The sequence below is a fragment of the Melopsittacus undulatus genome, chromosome 5, assembly GCF_012275295.1.
Source record: "Melopsittacus undulatus isolate bMelUnd1 chromosome 5, bMelUnd1.mat.Z, whole genome shotgun sequence".
NCBI classification, from domain to species: Eukaryota; Metazoa; Chordata; class Aves; order Psittaciformes; family Psittaculidae; genus Melopsittacus; species Melopsittacus undulatus.
In genome coordinates, this window is record NC_047531.1 from 42,524,241 (window position 1) to 42,541,878 (window position 17,638).

At 40.5% G+C, this 17,638-nt stretch overlaps 2 protein-coding genes across 2 annotated transcripts; one reads left to right on the forward strand and one right to left on the reverse strand.

The window, feature by feature from the left end:
- Window positions 1-3,084, reverse strand: TMEM52B (transmembrane protein 52B). The gene is made up of 5 exons (XM_005150495.1): window positions 3,037-3,084; window positions 2,536-2,579; window positions 1,790-1,828; window positions 675-841; window positions 1-251 (listed from the first exon to the last, which is right to left on the reverse strand). The coding sequence occupies exons 1-5, from the start codon at window positions 3,082-3,084 to the stop codon at window positions 1-3; spliced, it is 549 nt and encodes a 182-aa protein (XP_005150552.1).
- Window positions 3,085-7,998: 4,914 nt separating this feature from the next.
- On the forward strand, window positions 7,999-13,633 carry LOC101880824 (oxidized low-density lipoprotein receptor 1). The gene is made up of 6 exons (XM_031050195.1): window positions 7,999-8,089; window positions 9,646-9,748; window positions 10,100-10,218; window positions 11,904-12,055; window positions 13,235-13,353; window positions 13,618-13,633. Exons 1-6 carry the CDS (start codon window positions 7,999-8,001, stop codon window positions 13,631-13,633), a joined length of 600 nt encoding a protein of 199 aa, XP_030906055.1.
- The last annotated feature ends 4,005 nt before the right edge of the window (window positions 13,634-17,638 follow it).

The window sequence follows — 17,638 nt, forward strand, 5'->3', positions numbered from 1 at the left end:
CTAGTGTCTTGGGAGGGCTGGCTGGGCATCCTTGCCCTCGGCAGATGCCTGCAGTTTCTCTTCTGGCACTGGATCCAGGTCTGGCACTTTCTGCCCTGCCTTGGCAACTGTGAATCTGCTCATGCGCAGAGCCTCTTCATAGACTGGAGGAGTGTCTGATGCCGAGAGGGGTGGTGTTCCCTGCGCAGCGTTATGGGAGTGTGCCACTGCTAATATCCTCCTGGCAGCAGGCCCAAACACAGAGTGGAGAGCTGAAAGGGAGGAGACAAAAGCTTTTTGCCTTATCCTGAAAGCACCATGTGATTAGAGGAGGACAAATATATCTGCAGCACACTGGCTTTTCTCTCCCCACAACCTAAATGTTTGACTTTTCCTGCCCTTTCATTCTTCCCTAAAAGAGGTGCCTGTGAACACTCATCAGGAACATCCCATAATCAGTCCTTCCCTCAAATGCCACCAAGGCTCTTAGCTGCCCCATTTCCACCGAAACATGTCTCACAGCTGGTTCACTATCTGGCTGCACTTGCTACATGAAGTCTGGTGAACACCTTAATTTGTGCTGCTTGCTCTGCATTCTGACATGAATTCCCTCTGTCAGCCTTGGGGTTCCAGTCAGTGCAGCCCCTCACTTCAGGGTGTATGGAGGTCCCCAGCCTCTGTCAAAGCCAACTCACAGGTAATGGTGCTCTGGAGGGTGCTGTCATGATCAAAAGCAATGACGGTAACCTCATAGGGCTGAGGACCTGATTCCTCCCCTGTGTGATGGCAATGAAAACAGCATCTCACACATATGGAAAGCAGGCCACACAGGAGCAGCAGCCCACCGATCACCACAACCAGCCTGGAAAGGGAGAGGACACAGGACAAGGACAGAAAGATTTTATTTGCAGGGAAACTCTTCATGTCTTTCCCTGCATAAACAAGGATAATTTCAATGCTAGATAAAGTCTAGTTGTCTGGTGCCTTGTCCAGCAGAGTTTGGACAGTCTCCAGGGATGGAAATCCCATACCCCCTCCAGGAACCTGTTTCAGTGCTGCACCATCCTCAGGGGAAGCATTTTTTCTTTTGTCTGATCAGAATTTCTGTGTATGCAGCTTAGCCAGTCAGCTTATGTCCTTCTGCAGGGGCACCTCTGAGAAAGCTCTGGCTCTATCTTCTCTCAACATCCACTTTTGGTAGTGAAAAACTGAAATTAGGTTGCTCCCTTAGCCTCCTCCACACTGAACAAACCTGGTCCTTTCAGCCCCTCCTCATACATCATGTCCTCTGGACCTGGGACCATTTTATTTGCTCTCCAGTGGACTTGCTTCAGTTTGCCAACGTCTCCATTGTACTGGGGGACCAAAACTGGAGTACACATTTCGTATGTGTCCTCATGAGTGACAATCAGAGAGGAAAAATCATCTCTCAGTCTGCAGGCTATACTGGTCAATGCAGCCTTGTAGATGTCCATCTTTTTGATCTTATCCTGATGAGAATTACTAAGGAATCAGACTAAAATTACTTCTAAAATGGGCCTTTTAAAGGGCATACTGTGCCACAAATTATTTACTGGTATTGTTAATCAGACTAAATTAATATGTGGTATAAAAAAGGAGTCTGGCAGGTCAAGATTTGTTCAAGACAATGTGATATCTAAGGGGTTGCCTTGCTACTGCAGACCGTTAGAGCGTCCCAGGGGAAAGTGGGAGGTGGTATCACACTTGAGCAAGTCGCATTTAATCCCACTGTTTGCTACTGGAATTGTCCAGAGATGCAGAGTTTTACAATAAATATATGCCATCTTACCAGATATACCACAAATGGTCCCACTCCGTACCTGAGCAGCTGAGGAGGAGAGGGTACAAGAAATAGTTAGCCATAGAATACAAAATGCATGGGAGGATCTCTACCATACACTCTTCAGGTTCCTCCCATGCTCCTTACTTACAATCCACCTTCTAAAGGGCACAATGATGAGAAACTCACTGAGCTTCGTGGAAAATAGAGTTGACCAACCTCATCAATCTCCCTGATAGACTTTTCCTTCTGTTTGGCTTTATCTCTTTGTTGTTCTCCTGGCATTTGTGCCTGCCCAAGTCTGTTTACAAACCTTAGGGATCTGCATTCACATTTGCTTTTGTCAGAATATAATTTCCATTATTCTTACAAATGACATTCCCTAGAGTAATATTCACTAAAGCAGTATATTTCAAACCATTTTTTTCAAGGATCAGTCGATTCCAAATTCATAATCTCAGCCAATCAAAATGACACCAGAAAGCTCTTGACTATTACAGTTACACAAATAGGTAGCAGGAACAGTATGGCATGATCAGTATGTTGTTCAATTAAATAGTAATTAATACACTTCACATTCAAAGAGATGGAGATTTTCAGTAGTTGCAGTTTTCAGTAGTTGCAGTTTTCAGTAGTTGCAGTTGAATAAGCTGCAGCCATCACATTGTCAGCCATCACATCATAACAGTGATGTCTACTATTGCTTTTGTCTATCATTGTCTTCTTAAAAAAGTGCAAAATTGACAAATACTCACAGTTCAGTGTTGAGACAGTTTTCCTCACCTCTGACTTGGGATAACTAGAAGGGGAAAACCAAACAAGACACAAATAGAGTGAATTAAGTTTGCCATGTACAGCTTTGCCTACCTGGATTGTTACCAGTCTGAATCTCGTATGGTAAGAACTTACTGTTATTTATCTTCCTTTGTATGCATCAGATGTTTTACAGTAGTTTTGAAGTTTCTGTGATACCAACTGCATTGTTTTATATCTTAACTTCCTGCAGTCATTAAAATCCTACTTAGCACTACTCTCCAGCACTCCTAATTTCTTTGAGTACCCTGATATCTGTGTTACCATCTCTGGAATAGCAGCAAATATTCTTCTCTTCTGCATGTATGCCTTTTATATGTCTAGTTCTTTCTAACATCAGGGAAATTATTGTGACTGTCAATTGCTAACACTTCTCCATCTTTCTAAGGTAACTTCGTAACTGAGCAGAGATCCCATGAAAAGGAGCCTGAGATGCGACTTACCCATAAGAAGCACCCTAAACCAAAGCAGATCATGGCTGGGCTATGCATCCCTGTAGGGTTGGTAGTTCAGTGGCCTCTTGGTGTCTCTTCTTGTCCTTTAGTTTCTGTTCGTCCTCACCAGTCCACTGACCAGGAGCATATTTCTTATTGGGTGTTGAATCCAGTTCCTTCTTCCTGTTCTATCTCTTCCTCTCCTCCTCTGGGTCTATCCTTCTCTGCCCTTCAGGTTTTTGCTTTCTCTCTTTGTCACTGGCAATTCATACTTGTTTCTGTTTGTCTCCTTTTGTTATTCTCTGGGCCTGCTTCTCTCCCTCTTTTGAAGAGATCTCTAAAGCCTTCCAGTCAGATCAGGGGAAAAGCAGTCGCTACAAGTTCTTACTTTAGATGTTGAACTAGTTCAGTGAAGGGTATCATGAGATCTCTGCAGACCTGACCCTTCCCTTCTGTGAGCAGAAAGGGTCTCTGAGTTTGTTCATTCCCAATTATTCATTTCCCCGCCCATAGCCTGAGGGGGGTGTGCTGAAGGTCATGTTACTGACCTGTTTAAATGAAATTTAGATTCCTCTCCCTCCTCCAGTACCATTTCTGTCCCTGCCCTCACAATGTCCCACCTTTGTGGATCCAATCTATTGACTTTAGCCATAGGGTCAACATCCAGAGTGCATGTTACAAGCAAGATGTTCCTGCTGAAGTGAAAAAATTTGCAATATAATAATTATATACAGCATTTTATACAGAGAGTTATATGTATATATGTGTATATGAATGCAACAGATATGCACATATCTGCCCTGGGTTCAGCTGTAGCATTTATTTTTCTTACATCTGTGCATATGTATCATAGGTCATATCATATATGTATGCATATGCACACACACACATATATATGCATATGCAACACCTCTTGTATCTCCTATTTTAAGGCTCCTCCACCATGCCTATTACCTGAACTTCCTGCATGGCCAGCCAAGTCCCTGTCAGTGTTGTGCATTACAGGGAATACATGTTGACCTGGACACTATCTGTCCTGCAGCTGATTATATTAGTAGGTTGCATTCAATGAACCATTAATTTTCTCTCTTGTAGAAGTGCTTTAGATTTCTGTTACTGCTCACGGCTATTCAGAGTGTTATTTACATGCATATAATTGTGTTCACCTTCTCTTTCGAATAGCTGAGAAAGAAAACACTCTGCAGTAATGTGTTACTATTTGTGTTAGGGAACCATCTGGGACTGGTACATTAATATATGGTAAGGGCAAGATAGCAACTAGAGAAACTTGTTGCCCCATGTTGCAGTTACAATGCATTCACATAAAACTGGTGAATCATTAGCCCTGGTGATGCATTTTAGAGTTGCAGAGCAGGACCAATGGATTCATGAACATAATGTACTCTCTCAAGGCAGGCTGAAAAAAGTTTACCATTCTCTAATTATAAAAGCAGTGATGCAGTATAAACATCCCTTAGCATGAGTTTTTCTATCTATCTATCTATCTATCTATCTATCACCCATCCATCCATCCATCCATCCATCAATCTATCCATCCCACTCGATTACTAGAAGAACGTTTCTGAGATCTGGTGGACAAATAAGAAACATAAAAGCATGAGGCATTTGCTTTGTATTTATATGAGAATTGCCCAATACTGTTTTTGTCTCTCTCCTTCTTTGTCTTTCTCCTTAAATTCTTTTGTGTATTGTAAGAGTTTTAGAAGAAAAGACCCAGCAGAACTGTAAAGTAGCCTTTCTTATATGTATAACTTTTAACACTGGTAGGATTCAATATGAAAAGTGCAAATTTACAATGTTTTTCGGGGGCTTTTTAATGTCAGTGTGATAATTCAGTAGATTATCACTTGACTTTTACCTGAAATTCATAAGAATTTCAAATTCTAGAAGGATTAAACTGGAGGAATATCAGATAAAATGATAAAAAATTTCTCTAAAGAAAAAGCATTAGTGTGACACGAAACAGTGACCCTTCCTGTTAAGTGCATATCATAACTCATCTTGATGAATCTTACTGATCACTCTTTTTCTATTTCTATGGTATTACCATTAATACTGTGCTTCCAGTAATCCACCTATGGCCTTGCTAGCCTATCATTCAAGAATGCTTTAAATTTCTTCACATTACACATTACGTATTTTGCCTCAGTTATCTCCATTCTATCTTTATTTGCTTTATGCTATATTGAAGTGACTTTTGTCTTTCGTATTTTCCCCTTACCACCTTTCAAAAGGTTTAAAATATGTGATCAGACTCTTAGAGAATTGCTAAAACAAAAATATACTGACTTTTTCTCTCTTCTTTGTTTTTGTTTAAAATCTTAAGAGTCCATTCCATAGTCTGAATCTGTGAGCTGAACATATCCTTCCTTGGATGCCAGAGAAAGCAGATTACGGTATGGACAGAAAACACTTGTGTCCTCTCTGCTTCCCTCTTCTGGTTGCATCAAGGGATGCATCTCAACCCAGTTCTAATTTTCGTTTCATCGGTAGCACAACTTAACTGGGAGTAAAGCTTCCTAATGAGCTGAAAAACTGCTGTTGTACTGCTCTTAGAAGTTGTTGAGAAATTGCTGCTTGTTCTCTGTTACTCTTCAAAGGAGTCTTCTACTAGAGCCAGCTTGATTAGTCATCCCCAATGCTTCCTCATGGACATTTTGAAATACGAAGTATGGAAACCCATTTGGGGCTCAGAAGAGCCCTCGATACTTCTGCAGGTGTAGTAAGACATCGTACTTATTACCTATTATATAAGACACATAATTATCAAGGCTTTCATGTATTTTACACTGGTTGATAATAATCCAAAAGGGATCTGTTTGTTGCAAAGCAAAACCAGATCCTTTTTTGATAAACTGTGCATAAAGAAGCAGTACACTTCCCTCCCACATTCCATGAAGTCATAATTTAACCACAGCTGGTAACTAAACTCCACACAGCTGCTTACTCACTCCTGCCTGGTTGGATGGGGAGAGAATCAGAAGAGCAAAAGTGAGAAAACTCATGGGTTGAGATAATGACAATTTAATAGGTAAAGCAAAAGCCACACACAGAAGCAAAGCAAAACAAGGAATTCATTCACCACTTCCCATCACTGGTAGATGTTCTCCAGGACAGTAGGGCTCCATTCTGCATAACAGTTATTTGGGAAGACAAACACCATCATACTGAGCAGTCCTCCCTTCTTTCTTCTCCCTCCAGCTTTATATGCTGAGCAGATCCCATATCATATACTGATGCCATACGGTATGAGATATCCCTGGGGTCAGCTGGGGTCAGATGTCCCAGCTGTGTCCCCTCCTTACTTCTTGATATCCCGAGCCTGCTCACTGGTGGTTAAGGTGAGAAGGAGAAAGAGCTTTGACTCTGTGTAAGCGCTGCTCAGCAACTACTGAATCATCCCTCTGTTACCAACATTGTTTTCAACGCAGTTCCAAAACATAGGCTCATATTAGCTGCTATGAAGAAAATTTACTCTATCCCAGCCAAAACCAGCACACACGCTCTTTCCACATTGGACATATCTAGGACATAAGGGTTACCTCTCCTTGACAGAAAATGTGACAGAGGTTTCAAAAGCTCTGTCTCCAATGAGCCTTATGCAGCTCATTGAAGGTAGCATAAGGCAATCCTGAAAATTAATATTTATTTGTCCATATTTGTCTGCCCAAATGCTGGAGTCTAAGTCACTGCATCTGCTTTTTCCATGGTAAGATAAGTCAGTGAGTGTCTTCTGCCCTGGACCCAGGGAGTTCTATCTCCAGTAGCCTGGGCTTGGCAAAGGCTTGATGAGATGTTGTGCTGGGGGGTTGTGTTCTGTGCTCATGCTTGTTCCTGAGTTGACAGCTGGTGAGAGCAGCAGTTCTGGAGCTGTGTGAAGTAGAGCCATATGAAGTAAAACTTAAAAGTCAGATCTCATTCCTGTCATTTTGCCATCAAACCTAGAAATACCAAGAAATGCAGGACCAGTTAAGTTTCTCCATCTTATTTCTAGTGCTCAAATTTCCAAAGAGCATGGTGCAGGTACTAAAGCTGACATCCCTTCTTGGATGCAGCAGCAGCCCTAGAGGAAAGGGTATGCTGCTGTGCTCTATCAATCACTCTTGCTAAACACAGTGATTATCACATGTGCCTATGCCTAGATTATGTCCAGCCCAGATCAAGTCCAGGAGCACAGCATCATACACTGGTACATAAGTTTTCTACACAGACTCCCCATTAGTTCAGGAGATATCTTCAGCTTATTACCTTTTACAGTGCAGTCATACCTAGAACAGCAGATAGGAAACCTGGATTAATTTCTTTGTGTCCTAGGAATGGGCAATGTCTGTGACAAGTCACTGTGGTACCCCATTAAGACAAACGTGATGTGTGTGCTTACAAACAGTAAGTAAAGGGTATCAGGATGTTGCTCACTTCATTTTGCCACCAGTTCTCCTGTGCCACTTGAGAAATCAAGGAGCCCTTCTCACTGAATTTACTGAATATTTATCACTGTATAATAAACCCAGGAAACAAACACTCCTGCTGCTGAAAAAGTTCAGGGAATTGTCTAATGAGTGTAATCCAAAATTAATGTAATTTCCTTTTCACATCTCCCCTTCCTTCTTTTATTTTTTTTTTCCTACAGAAAGGATGTACTCAAATTAGGGAACTCTAGGCATCTGTTCCAGGAACTGAGAACTGTAAGATTTCCATGCCCCACTGAATTTTTGCACATGCAGAGGAGATTTAAATACTATTCTGGGACTCTGCTGCATGTAAACAACCCCCAGTATCACTGCGTCATGAAATCCTTTAGCATGAGCAAAAAAACCCGTTCAACTTTTGCATGAATCATTCTGTTAGCTCTCAATGACACTGATGGTTTGTTTCATCTCAGATCAGATTATCCCTATTTCTCCTGCAGGACTAATAAAACTTTTGAATTCTCCTGTAACCTCGCCAGAAATGACAAGTGAAGAAGTGACCTATGCAGATCTGAAATTCATGACACTGGAAAAATTTCAGGACCAGGAGCTCCAGACTGCTGCAGCAAAAGGTAATGGTGGTGCTGGAGGGGGAGTTCTTTCCAAGGCAAATTCTCACCTTGAAGAGCTTTTCTGATGTGGTGCTCAGAGGAGGATGTCACCTACCAAGAAGTATCTGGCTCCTGGAAGCCCTTTGGATTCCAATCTTCTAAGAAATTGGAGGGAGAAAAGAAAGAAAGCAGGAGATTAAAAAGAATAGAAGGGTGGAGAATGTGAAAAACTGTTTCAGTTTGAGAGGAGAGATATAAATAAGGTTGTGGGATATAGTTAAGTAAAAATAGACATGTTCCAGTTGGACATTAAGTGTCAGTTCTTGGAATTTAATGAAGTATCTGCCAAAGGGAATTTGCAAGTCTTTCAAATTTACTCATTTAAATCTGACAAACTGAACACAGTAAATGCTAGAGGAAAAGATGTTTTCTCTCAAGGAAAGGAATAGATGGACAAATACCTTTTTGTACTTTAAAATCATAGAAATTATGCTACATAGCTTCACAGAGGAAGGGAGGAATGTGACTGATTGCATATCTACATTCTTTATGCTTTAGAATTGCTCAGTATGGAAGGTAGTAGCAAAGCGATGAGAATTTTATGTTCCAGCCTGACTAAATGTGTGGTGATGCATTTGATAAATTTGATAATAATCTAGTAGATTAAAAAGCTTTTTCTGAAGGAAATTTCCCCTTATTGACTAGCCAGTGATTATCTCATTCTTAATTCTTAAGGCGTCCTTGAGTTTTATTCTTGGAAGCTGAACCTGAATGCCCAGTAATCTAGTAGGGTTCTTTGTTTGGTTAAAGGTTTAGGGAGCACAGGGAATAAAATGCAGAAATACCACAGGTTGATATGCTGATATTTCTGCTGGTGACTTCAACATAATATTAGTATTCCTACTGACATTTCAGACTGGGCTCTAGTAAAAGAACACAAAAGTAATAAATTGGAAGGAGTAATTTCCTCCAAGTTTTGGGACTGTGTAAATTCACACAGACACTTGCATTAGTCCATATTGCAAGAATGGGTGTGTGCATTTCCAGGTGTGAGACTGTTTCTGTGCAGCTGTGTCTTGTTCACATCTGTGTACACTAGTTTCAGGTTATTTTATAGGGCTTTCACTGGGGACTATTTCTGAGGTTATTTTCTAAAACAGTGAATTTATTCCTTCTTGGCAGGTTAGGCAATCAAAAGTAAAAATACCAATACCTGTCTACATATGAAAATTTCAGCTATGTTGTAAGCAAAAATACTTCCTTGATATTCTTTCCCACATCTGTAATTCTGTGCTGTTCAGCTTTATTTGTCCAGTTCATTTCTCTGGAAAGCTCCTGTCTAAGCTAGTCTCCATGACTTGCTCTCTTTCCAGCCCCCAGCTGCTAAGGAGTGGGGGGACTGGCCATGGCCTAAATGAGGGGACAGTTTTCATAATGTAATACCACACACTAGTTGGAAACTCAGAAATTCACTGGGGAGACTACCGTTCATGTTGTCTTGTGCAACATAGGATCTGCAGATACAAAGATGAGAGGTTCCTGTTCTTGCTGCCTTTGCTTCTTTTTGTCTCCCTCAGATTCCTCCAGCCCATCTTCTTGTTGGCGACTGGCTACAATGGTACTTGGGGTTTTCTGCCTGAGTTCAGTGGCAGCTGCAGGAGTCTTGGCTGCCAAGTGTAAGTATGGTCACAGAAGGGGTGTTCAGAGTTGAGTATGAGCAACTAAAAGCCTAGGAAATTGGTTAAGGAAGAGGATTAGCTTAGGAAATTTAATAATGCAAAGAAACCCTCCCTTGCTGGAAGAGTTGACCCACCCAAGAGATCTCCCAGTCTTTGAAATTGGGATTGTCATGCTTATGGGTGTGCACAACCTGTAAGTAGGTCAGATATATTCAGTTATGGGGAGGTACGTGTGTCTTTGGTAAGTTTATTCAGGTTGCATTGGGCAGTTTAGCTTTAATATTAATGGAACAATTTCCTTCTTGTTTTGCTGTGATTCAAGTCATCCTGGTCTCTCATCTTATGTATGAAGGGATGAAAACTTCACCCTGCAAAAGGCAGTTATGGAAAGCCTCAACCAGCAACTAGAGCTCCTCCAGGCTCAGAATTTGAACTTGACAGAGACTGTAAAGCAGCTTGCCACCCACAGAGGTACACAGTGGTGGGAAGATGATGGTTGCATTGCTTTATGGTAGACACAGATTGATTTCTTTTCTTTTTTTTGTCAACCATATTGGAAGGACAAATCAAAATCTCTAACATAACCCTGAATGGTTTAATTTAAAAACAAACTTCAAGCTGCATCTCCTTTTTGATAATTTTTTAAGCATCAGTATTTCTGAAGTATGTTTATAGAATTTTTATAATGGAGCTGGTTTATATCCTAAACCAAATATTTTAATTCAGAAAATACTACAATTTTGATACTTTAAAAACAACAACAACAACAAAACCCAAGGTATTTCTAATAGAAATTAATTAATTGATGATTTGTTGATGTTACTGCTCTTTCTTTCGCAGTCGGTTTCAGGCAATTATAGTAAAAATGTTTTGATGGAAAATTACTACTGGCTTTAATTGTTTGGAAAGCTTGGATTTCTCAAGACATCTTCATTGTGTTATTCAGTAGTGGATGCAGCAGTGTAAGTACTGCTGCTCTCTACCAAATGTGATTGTAATCACTGGCTTTAACAGTTTACAGACTTTATGATGAAGGTATTTTTTCCTTTTTTCTTATGCAAAATAATGATGTGAAACTTTAATGATGTATTAGCTGAATATGCTGGATTATCATACTGCAGAGGGAAAAGGATCATAATAAATTATCATCTTGTGAGAGAGTGGCAAGGTTATCATCTGTGTAGATGTCTGCATTTCAGTTTAACACAAACCATAAGGTACTTGTAAGAGTCAAGTGCACTGTGCTGTGTTACCTATTGCCATCCAGCGTCAAGTCCTGAAATTCCCAGCTGGCACTGGTTTGTTACAGTATAAAATGGTCCTATGAACTGGAGATCCATGAATATGATTCATCCTATGGTTGGGACCCAGTTCCCAGAGGTCTTCAAAATACTTTGGCTGGCAGGTTTTTTTGCTGCTTGTGATTATTTCAGTTTCCAGCTAGAAATGGAGCTCCCCAAATGGTGCAGGAGTGAAAGAAAAATCCAACATTTTGTGTTCCTCCTGGCTTCAGTACTACTTGGGGTTCCAAGAGACAGCTAACAGAATAATGTGGCAGAATAGGGTCAAAGTGCAGCTGTCCAAAAGGCATTTTCTTTAACAGACTCATCTTTCACTTTGGCTCTCCGATCTGCACACTAAATCCACAGCAAGCATGAAATGCTTTAAGAAAAGTTGAAGAATAAATTGAATTGTAAAGCACTTAGCTGTTAAGGTCCTTTTCAACCCTAACCATTCTATGATTCTATGTTAACAAGAAATTAAAAGTGTGTTCACATGAACAGAACCCATATGACTGAAAGTGTAGGGGTTTTTTTTACATCCACCTAGATCCATGTCTATGCACATGGCTCGACCTTCCAAAATTTCCTCTATTTGTATCTTACCGGCACCTCCAGATTTCCTAGTCAGATTCAAAAAATCTTTATTATTTGTTTTTTCTGATTTTTATTTAGAAATGTTTTTCTGGTCTTCTGGCAACTGGATTTATTAAGTTTCTGATGAAGACACACATTTATCTGCAGAATGAAGGAGGAATTGTTGCTCCTCTGTGATAGAGAGGCTCTGCACTGCTCTAGTGATCCTGCAGGGATCCACTAGACCACTAGAAATTGATGTCACTGACAAACCTGATCAGGTACTCTGTTGTTTTTAAGGACATAAATGTATTCCTTGCCCTGAGAACTGGCTACAGTATGGGGAGAACTGCTACTTCTTTTCAGAGGAATGGAAAACCTGGCAAGAAAGCAAGGCAAAATGCTCAGCTCTGGAGTCCAGACTTATTAAGATAGAGAGTAAGGAAAAGCTGGTAAAGATACATTTTTTTTTTCTCTGTAAGTATACACTCTTCAATTTACTGTGGCCATTCCATCTTTCCAATGATGCAGTATGCCATGGCATTTGTGTGCTGGACCAGCAACAAAAACTGACCATGCCTCTTTGGATTCCACCTGCCTGTACTGTAACTGCACCCTCCCTGGTGCCTCTCTACTGACTTCACAGGAGACCCAACATGGGTCTAGATCCCATCCCACCTCAGGGCAAATATAACTGAGCTAGTAGTACTGGTTGGCAACTCTTCTGTTTTCTTGCTGGGGCAAGCTACTTAGCAAACATTAGAAGCCTGGCCTTCAGCTTCTTGCTGTTCACAACTAGAAAGCTCACCAGCTTGGCCTGCTCCCTGACACCTTCTCCCATACCAGCAGAAGAGGATCTGTATCTTTTTCTGACTGTTACATTGTAGATGAAGTAACAGATAAAGCACAATCAGAAGAGCTCTTGAGAGCAAAGGAAGTTCTACCCAGACCCTTAATGGCAATCGGTCTCTTCATCAGGGACTGCAGCAATAAGACAAGGGGTTTTGGGTTCAAAGTTAAGCAGGGGAAATTCAGGTTAGATATAAGGAAGAAGTTCTTTACAGTGAGGGTGGTGAGGCACTGGAACAGGTTGCCCAAAGAAGTGGTGAATGCTTCATCACTGGCAGTGTTCAAGGCCAGGTTGGACAGAGCCTTGGGTGACATGGTCTAATGTGAGGCATCTGGATTGGAACTAGATGATCTTAAGGTCCTTTTCCAACCCAAACCATTCTATGATTATGTCTTGAACTCCATGGTTTTATTGTCTGTATTTTGAATTTATTGTGTAAAAGGATAACAAATGATTCAAATGCCTTTTTGTGCCTGGCTTATGCAACCAGAGTGTTGTAAGGAAGTTGTTATCCTATACCTATTACCCAGTTTATGTCCTGTCATTGGTTATCTCATCTCAGCTGTGGTCTTAGCTGAGAACTATGAAAGCTTTCAGGGGGTTCATTTTCCCTGTGTCCAAAACAGCACTGATTGCCAGAAGTAGGAGGCAGGGCTCAGATGCACTTGGGAAACAGGTGTGAGCAGCTCACTTTCATTTGCCTCTTGGCTTTTCCAAATCATAGGCTGTTGTGACTGAAGCAGGGATGTCATTCACAGGCTTTGAATTTATTTCCCCACAGGACTTCATAATGCAATCAGCACTGTCTCGCAGTTCTTCCATTTTTTGGATTGGGCTGTCTCACAACAGAGCCGAGGGGCCCTGGCTGTGGGAGGATGGATCAGCTTTTTCCCCTGATCTGTAAGTCCTTACACAGATAGGAGCAGACCATGTCCAGGCATATTTGTTCTGAGTCAGAAGCAGCAACCTTTAACTTTCACTCAGTAATGGCCTATCGCCCTGCCTGCTTGTCAGCAGACAGGTTTCCCATCATCATTCACTCATCAACCTAGGCAAGCCCCCAGCAGAGAACTCATGGGTCAAATGGCTAGCAGCAGTCAGGAATTGTATCAGCCTGTGAATTTTTCCATGGGATGATGAGTATCTCTGCTATTTTTTTCACAGGTTTCAGATCCAATGAGCCAACTCAAGTCCTTCTCTAGACTGTGTGTGGCTTCAAGGTGCAAACATAGACACTGCACAGTGTGGTGAATACAAATTTTACGTCTGTGAAAAAGTGGTGGATCCTGTGATGGTTGAGCAAGTGAGCTACTCAGACAGGCACTAGGGTGCAGAGCTCTGTAGAGAGCCCTGTCCCGGGATACACTTTCAATAGTAGGGGCGAGTCCTGGCCCAGAATTTGCAAGAGGCGAAATGTTATCCTGAGTCTTAGCTCTGTCAGAGTCCTTGGGCTTTAATTAAAAATAACTTAATTTCCTCTTACTTCTTTTAGCCCTTGCATTCTTATGCAAACACTTCTCATAAATTCCTTTGTAAATGAAACAAAATTAAGTATGTGATTCTGGAACTTTATTGTAAAGATTCACACCTACCTCCCAGAAACATTAATCAATGACAGCTTGTAAGAGCAACACATCATGTTTTCGAAATCTATCCATTGGGTATTCACAGATGTGAGCTCTCAATTTAAGATAGATTTCCAAATACTTTATTTAATTTCACTCGCCACCTGCTGATAACTGGAAGTTCAACCAAATCAGAGCTTCCCTTAAACAACAATAATACTTCTAGTCCTCCTGGTTAGAGAAAAGAAAAAAAAAAAAAGTGAAGTGGGATTGCATCCCTTATGGGATCAAAAAACAGAAGGCAAATACACAACACATCTTCATTGAGGAAAGTCAGCAATTTTTGATGCCCAGGAGTGCCAGTCCAACTACTACGGTATTGTTGCAGCTGAATTCCTCTAAGACATCTGCCTTGAAAATAATCCATGTCACACATGATGCAGTTCTTTGATTTCTCAAATCCGTTTTCCATTCTGCTGCAGAATTTCACTACTGGAATAAATATTGCTGCTATTGACCTTATCTGTAGTGTATCTTTTTAGTACATCACTCCACAAAGTGACTCAACAACTGTCAAATAAAGGGCCTTTAATGATGCAAAGCCTCCTGCCACTTCGCTGCTGTTTAAGAAGACTACTTCAGAGAGAGCATTTCTCTTCCATGTCACTAGTGAACAAGAGAGGTCTTTGAAATCTCTCAGGAGCAGTCAGGTTTATGGTTAGAACTTCTGTTCCTGTGTGTATTTTGTACTAATTTGAGACATTCAATGAAAATTGAACTATTGGAAAGTGAAGATATTTAGGCAAGTCTATAATTATGTTTATTTCAGACATAAAGCCATGCATTGGAAGTGTGCAGTAGTAACAGCCAATAAGTGTGCTGCCTCTCTTACTACTTTTGTGCTTAGCAATCACAGAATCCTAGAATGGTTTGGGTTGGAAAGGACCTTAATGTCGTCTAGTTCCAACCCCCCTGCCATGGGCAGGGACATCTCACACTAGACCAAGGCTCTGTCCAGCCTGGCCTTGAACACTGCAAAAGATGGGGCATTTACCTCTTCTTTGGGCATTATCTTAATTATGTATATGACAAAGTAACTTTGAGAAATAGGGACAGCAGAGTGTCCTGCCACACAGCTATCTCTTAGTCTGGAAATGCTGCATTTTCTAAGTCTAAGCACAGGACCTAAGAGCCATGGAAATACTACCTGGGATCCCAGCACTGACTGGTCTACAGGGGATGCAGGTAAAACATGAATGGGGGGAGGGGTAACACATACATTCTGCACAGCTACCTATGAAGGTCCTTCGAAATTACCACAACTTCAATGTCAATTTGTCTTGAAAGCAAAGTCATCTCTGCTGTCATTTGGCTGCAGAAGGCATTTAAAACTGACAAAGTTCCAAAGGCAGCGTACAATCATTTAATTTAACGAACTGACTCATTTAGAGTTATACAATGCTCATAGGCAAATCTTTGGGTTTTGTTGCACACTGAAAAAGAGTAAAAGGGTTTTCTTGATAGCTACTGCTAGATTAGTAATTAGTTTTCTGTTGTTGCTGTAAGGTCTTATTAGCACAGCCAGTTCTGTATCCTTGAGGTTATGTTTTTCACTGTGGAAAAAAAAGAGTATATAATCAGCCTTTTCAATTCAATGCAAAGTCCGTTAAAATCAGAATATAAGCCTTGTACCTATGGCATGTTTTTACAAAACAAGTGATCATCTCACAACCCCTCTCAGTGCTTCTTGGCAAATAATTTCTTTACTGTTCCCAACATGATTATTTGTCTCAGTAGATCTACCAAACCCATAAAAGTTTTTCTTCATAGTGCCTATGTGTTTTAAAGACAAATAGTTCTGCTCACTTAGTTTTCTTCTATTGCTTTCATTTGCTTCATGTTGATGTATAGCTGCAGAAGTAGCTCATTTCTTGACAAAGCTCAGAGATGGAACCTTGACTGGGGTGTCACAGCTTTGCTTTTTAATGAGTTTTCTTCTCTGCATTGTCATGCTCTTTACTCTGGTGGCAGACAGTCAATAAATCATCTGCATCATAAAACCTTAACTCCAAGTGGGGAAAAATATTCTTGCAGCAGGATCCAGATACTCATAGGTAGCAAAGAAAATACATGCATCTTTTATTTCATGTGGAAAAAGAAGGTGCTGTCTTTAACAACAGGCCTTGCAAAATATACTGTCATTTTCAAGTTGCACACCTACATTATAGATAGATAAAAAAATACTGCTAAATCACCTCTGCTAAAGACTGCTGAGAGAACCAGGAAGAGAAGAAGCACAACGATTTATTGAATATACAACAGTAAATAGAGCTGCATATTTGGTGCTTTGAGGTTTTCAGTTTTGTTTAAAGTATGTGTTCATGTCCTGGACCTAAAATCAAAGGCATGGAATATGGTCTAAAGAGTTTTTTTCTGTGCACTTGGAATGCTTCAGTCAGGGTTTTGGGAACCTCTGTTTAAACCTATGCATTCAAACTTGTTTAGCCTAATCTTTTGCCCTGTCTCTGATCTTTGATTCTCTTTTCACCACCATCTCATCTCAGACCCTCCTGGTTAAAAGAACTAGTTTTCATGCTAAAAGAAGAAGTAAAAAGGGAAACATTACTAATCTTCCAGTTCTCTGGTTAGAATCATGTGGGGATTTCTTTTTTTAATTTTGCTTAATTTTCTCGTCCTGTAAATTCAGCATAAAGAACTTTGTAGCTTTACACTAGAAGGATAAAAGGCAGAGCTTGTCTCAATGCTTCCAGAGAAGCCTATTTCTGTTTCAGAAATGTGGAGTCAGTGATTTGCACACATATGATTTCTATCCTGAAAGCTTACCTCCCTCCCTGCTCATCACCGCTCTGGAGGCCCATCAGGAAACTGAACAGGAGGAAGTGCTCACTTCTGTAGAAGGGTTGACCTTTTGTTCTGACTTGAAAGAAAAACATTGATTTGTAAAATATTTTTTTTTGGCAGAGAAAGACCTCATAAGTCTGATTAAGCCATCAACAGGAAACACAGTATTTCCTCACTACTCAGTGCTTCCTGTATTTTATTCTTTCTCAATCTTTAGATTTATTGTACTCCTTTCAGAAGAACACAGCTAGTAACAGCGGCACCTGAAACAAACAGATTCAAGTGACATATAGAATTGGAGCACTCAGTTGGAACACAAATGCGCAAGATGCCTTTGTGGGTAAAGCATTTCTTGGAGACGGACAGTCAAATGACCATGATGAAGTCATATTTGCTTCTATTTTTAGTGTTAGATTAAGTTGAAGGCTTGTCATAGCACAAATTGTGGTGCATATATTTGATAAGAATTGTGTAGCTGGAAAGCAGTATTTTGTAGGGGAAAGCAAATAAATGATTAATATCAACTTGACCATGTTATGACTGCAAAAATCTTATGCACTCAAAAAACTTGCATCTCCAAGCATAAGGTTACAACCTAAAGGAAGAGAGGAGTTTATTCTGCTGTATAAGTAAGACTGTGCCACAAATATTACATATTCATAGACCAAGAAGTGTCATTGCTGAATGTGGTAGTTCCAGTGTGTCACTATGCCAAATGCATATAGAAATATGCATCAGATTTCTAGTGGATGTAATGT

What these genes read in the sequence shown, in the direction of transcription:
- TMEM52B (XM_005150495.1), bottom strand. Translation starts at nt 3,084, where the DNA reads ATGCATAGCCCAGCCATGATCTGCTTTGGTTTAGGGTGCTTCTTATGG. An exon ending in AACTGTCTCAACACTGAACT is followed by an intron (nt 1,829 to 2,535) that starts GTGAGTATTTGT and finishes TCTCCTCCTCAG; the next exon opens with CTGCTCAGGTACGGAGTGGG. An exon ending in CCTCCAGAGCACCATTACCT is followed by an intron (nt 252 to 674) that starts GTGAGTTGGCTT and finishes CCTCCCTTTCAG; the next exon opens with CTCTCCACTCTGTGTTTGGG.
- LOC101880824 (XM_031050195.1), top strand. Translation starts at nt 7,999, where the DNA reads ATGACAAGTGAAGAAGTGACCTATGCAGATCTGAAATTCATGACACTG. An exon ending in GTCTTGGCTGCCAAGTGTAA is followed by an intron (nt 9,749 to 10,099) that starts GTATGGTCACAG and finishes TTATGTATGAAG; the next exon opens with GGATGAAAACTTCACCCTGC. An exon ending in TAGAGAGTAAGGAAAAGCTG is followed by an intron (nt 12,056 to 13,234) that starts GTAAAGATACAT and finishes ATTTCCCCACAG; the next exon opens with GACTTCATAATGCAATCAGC.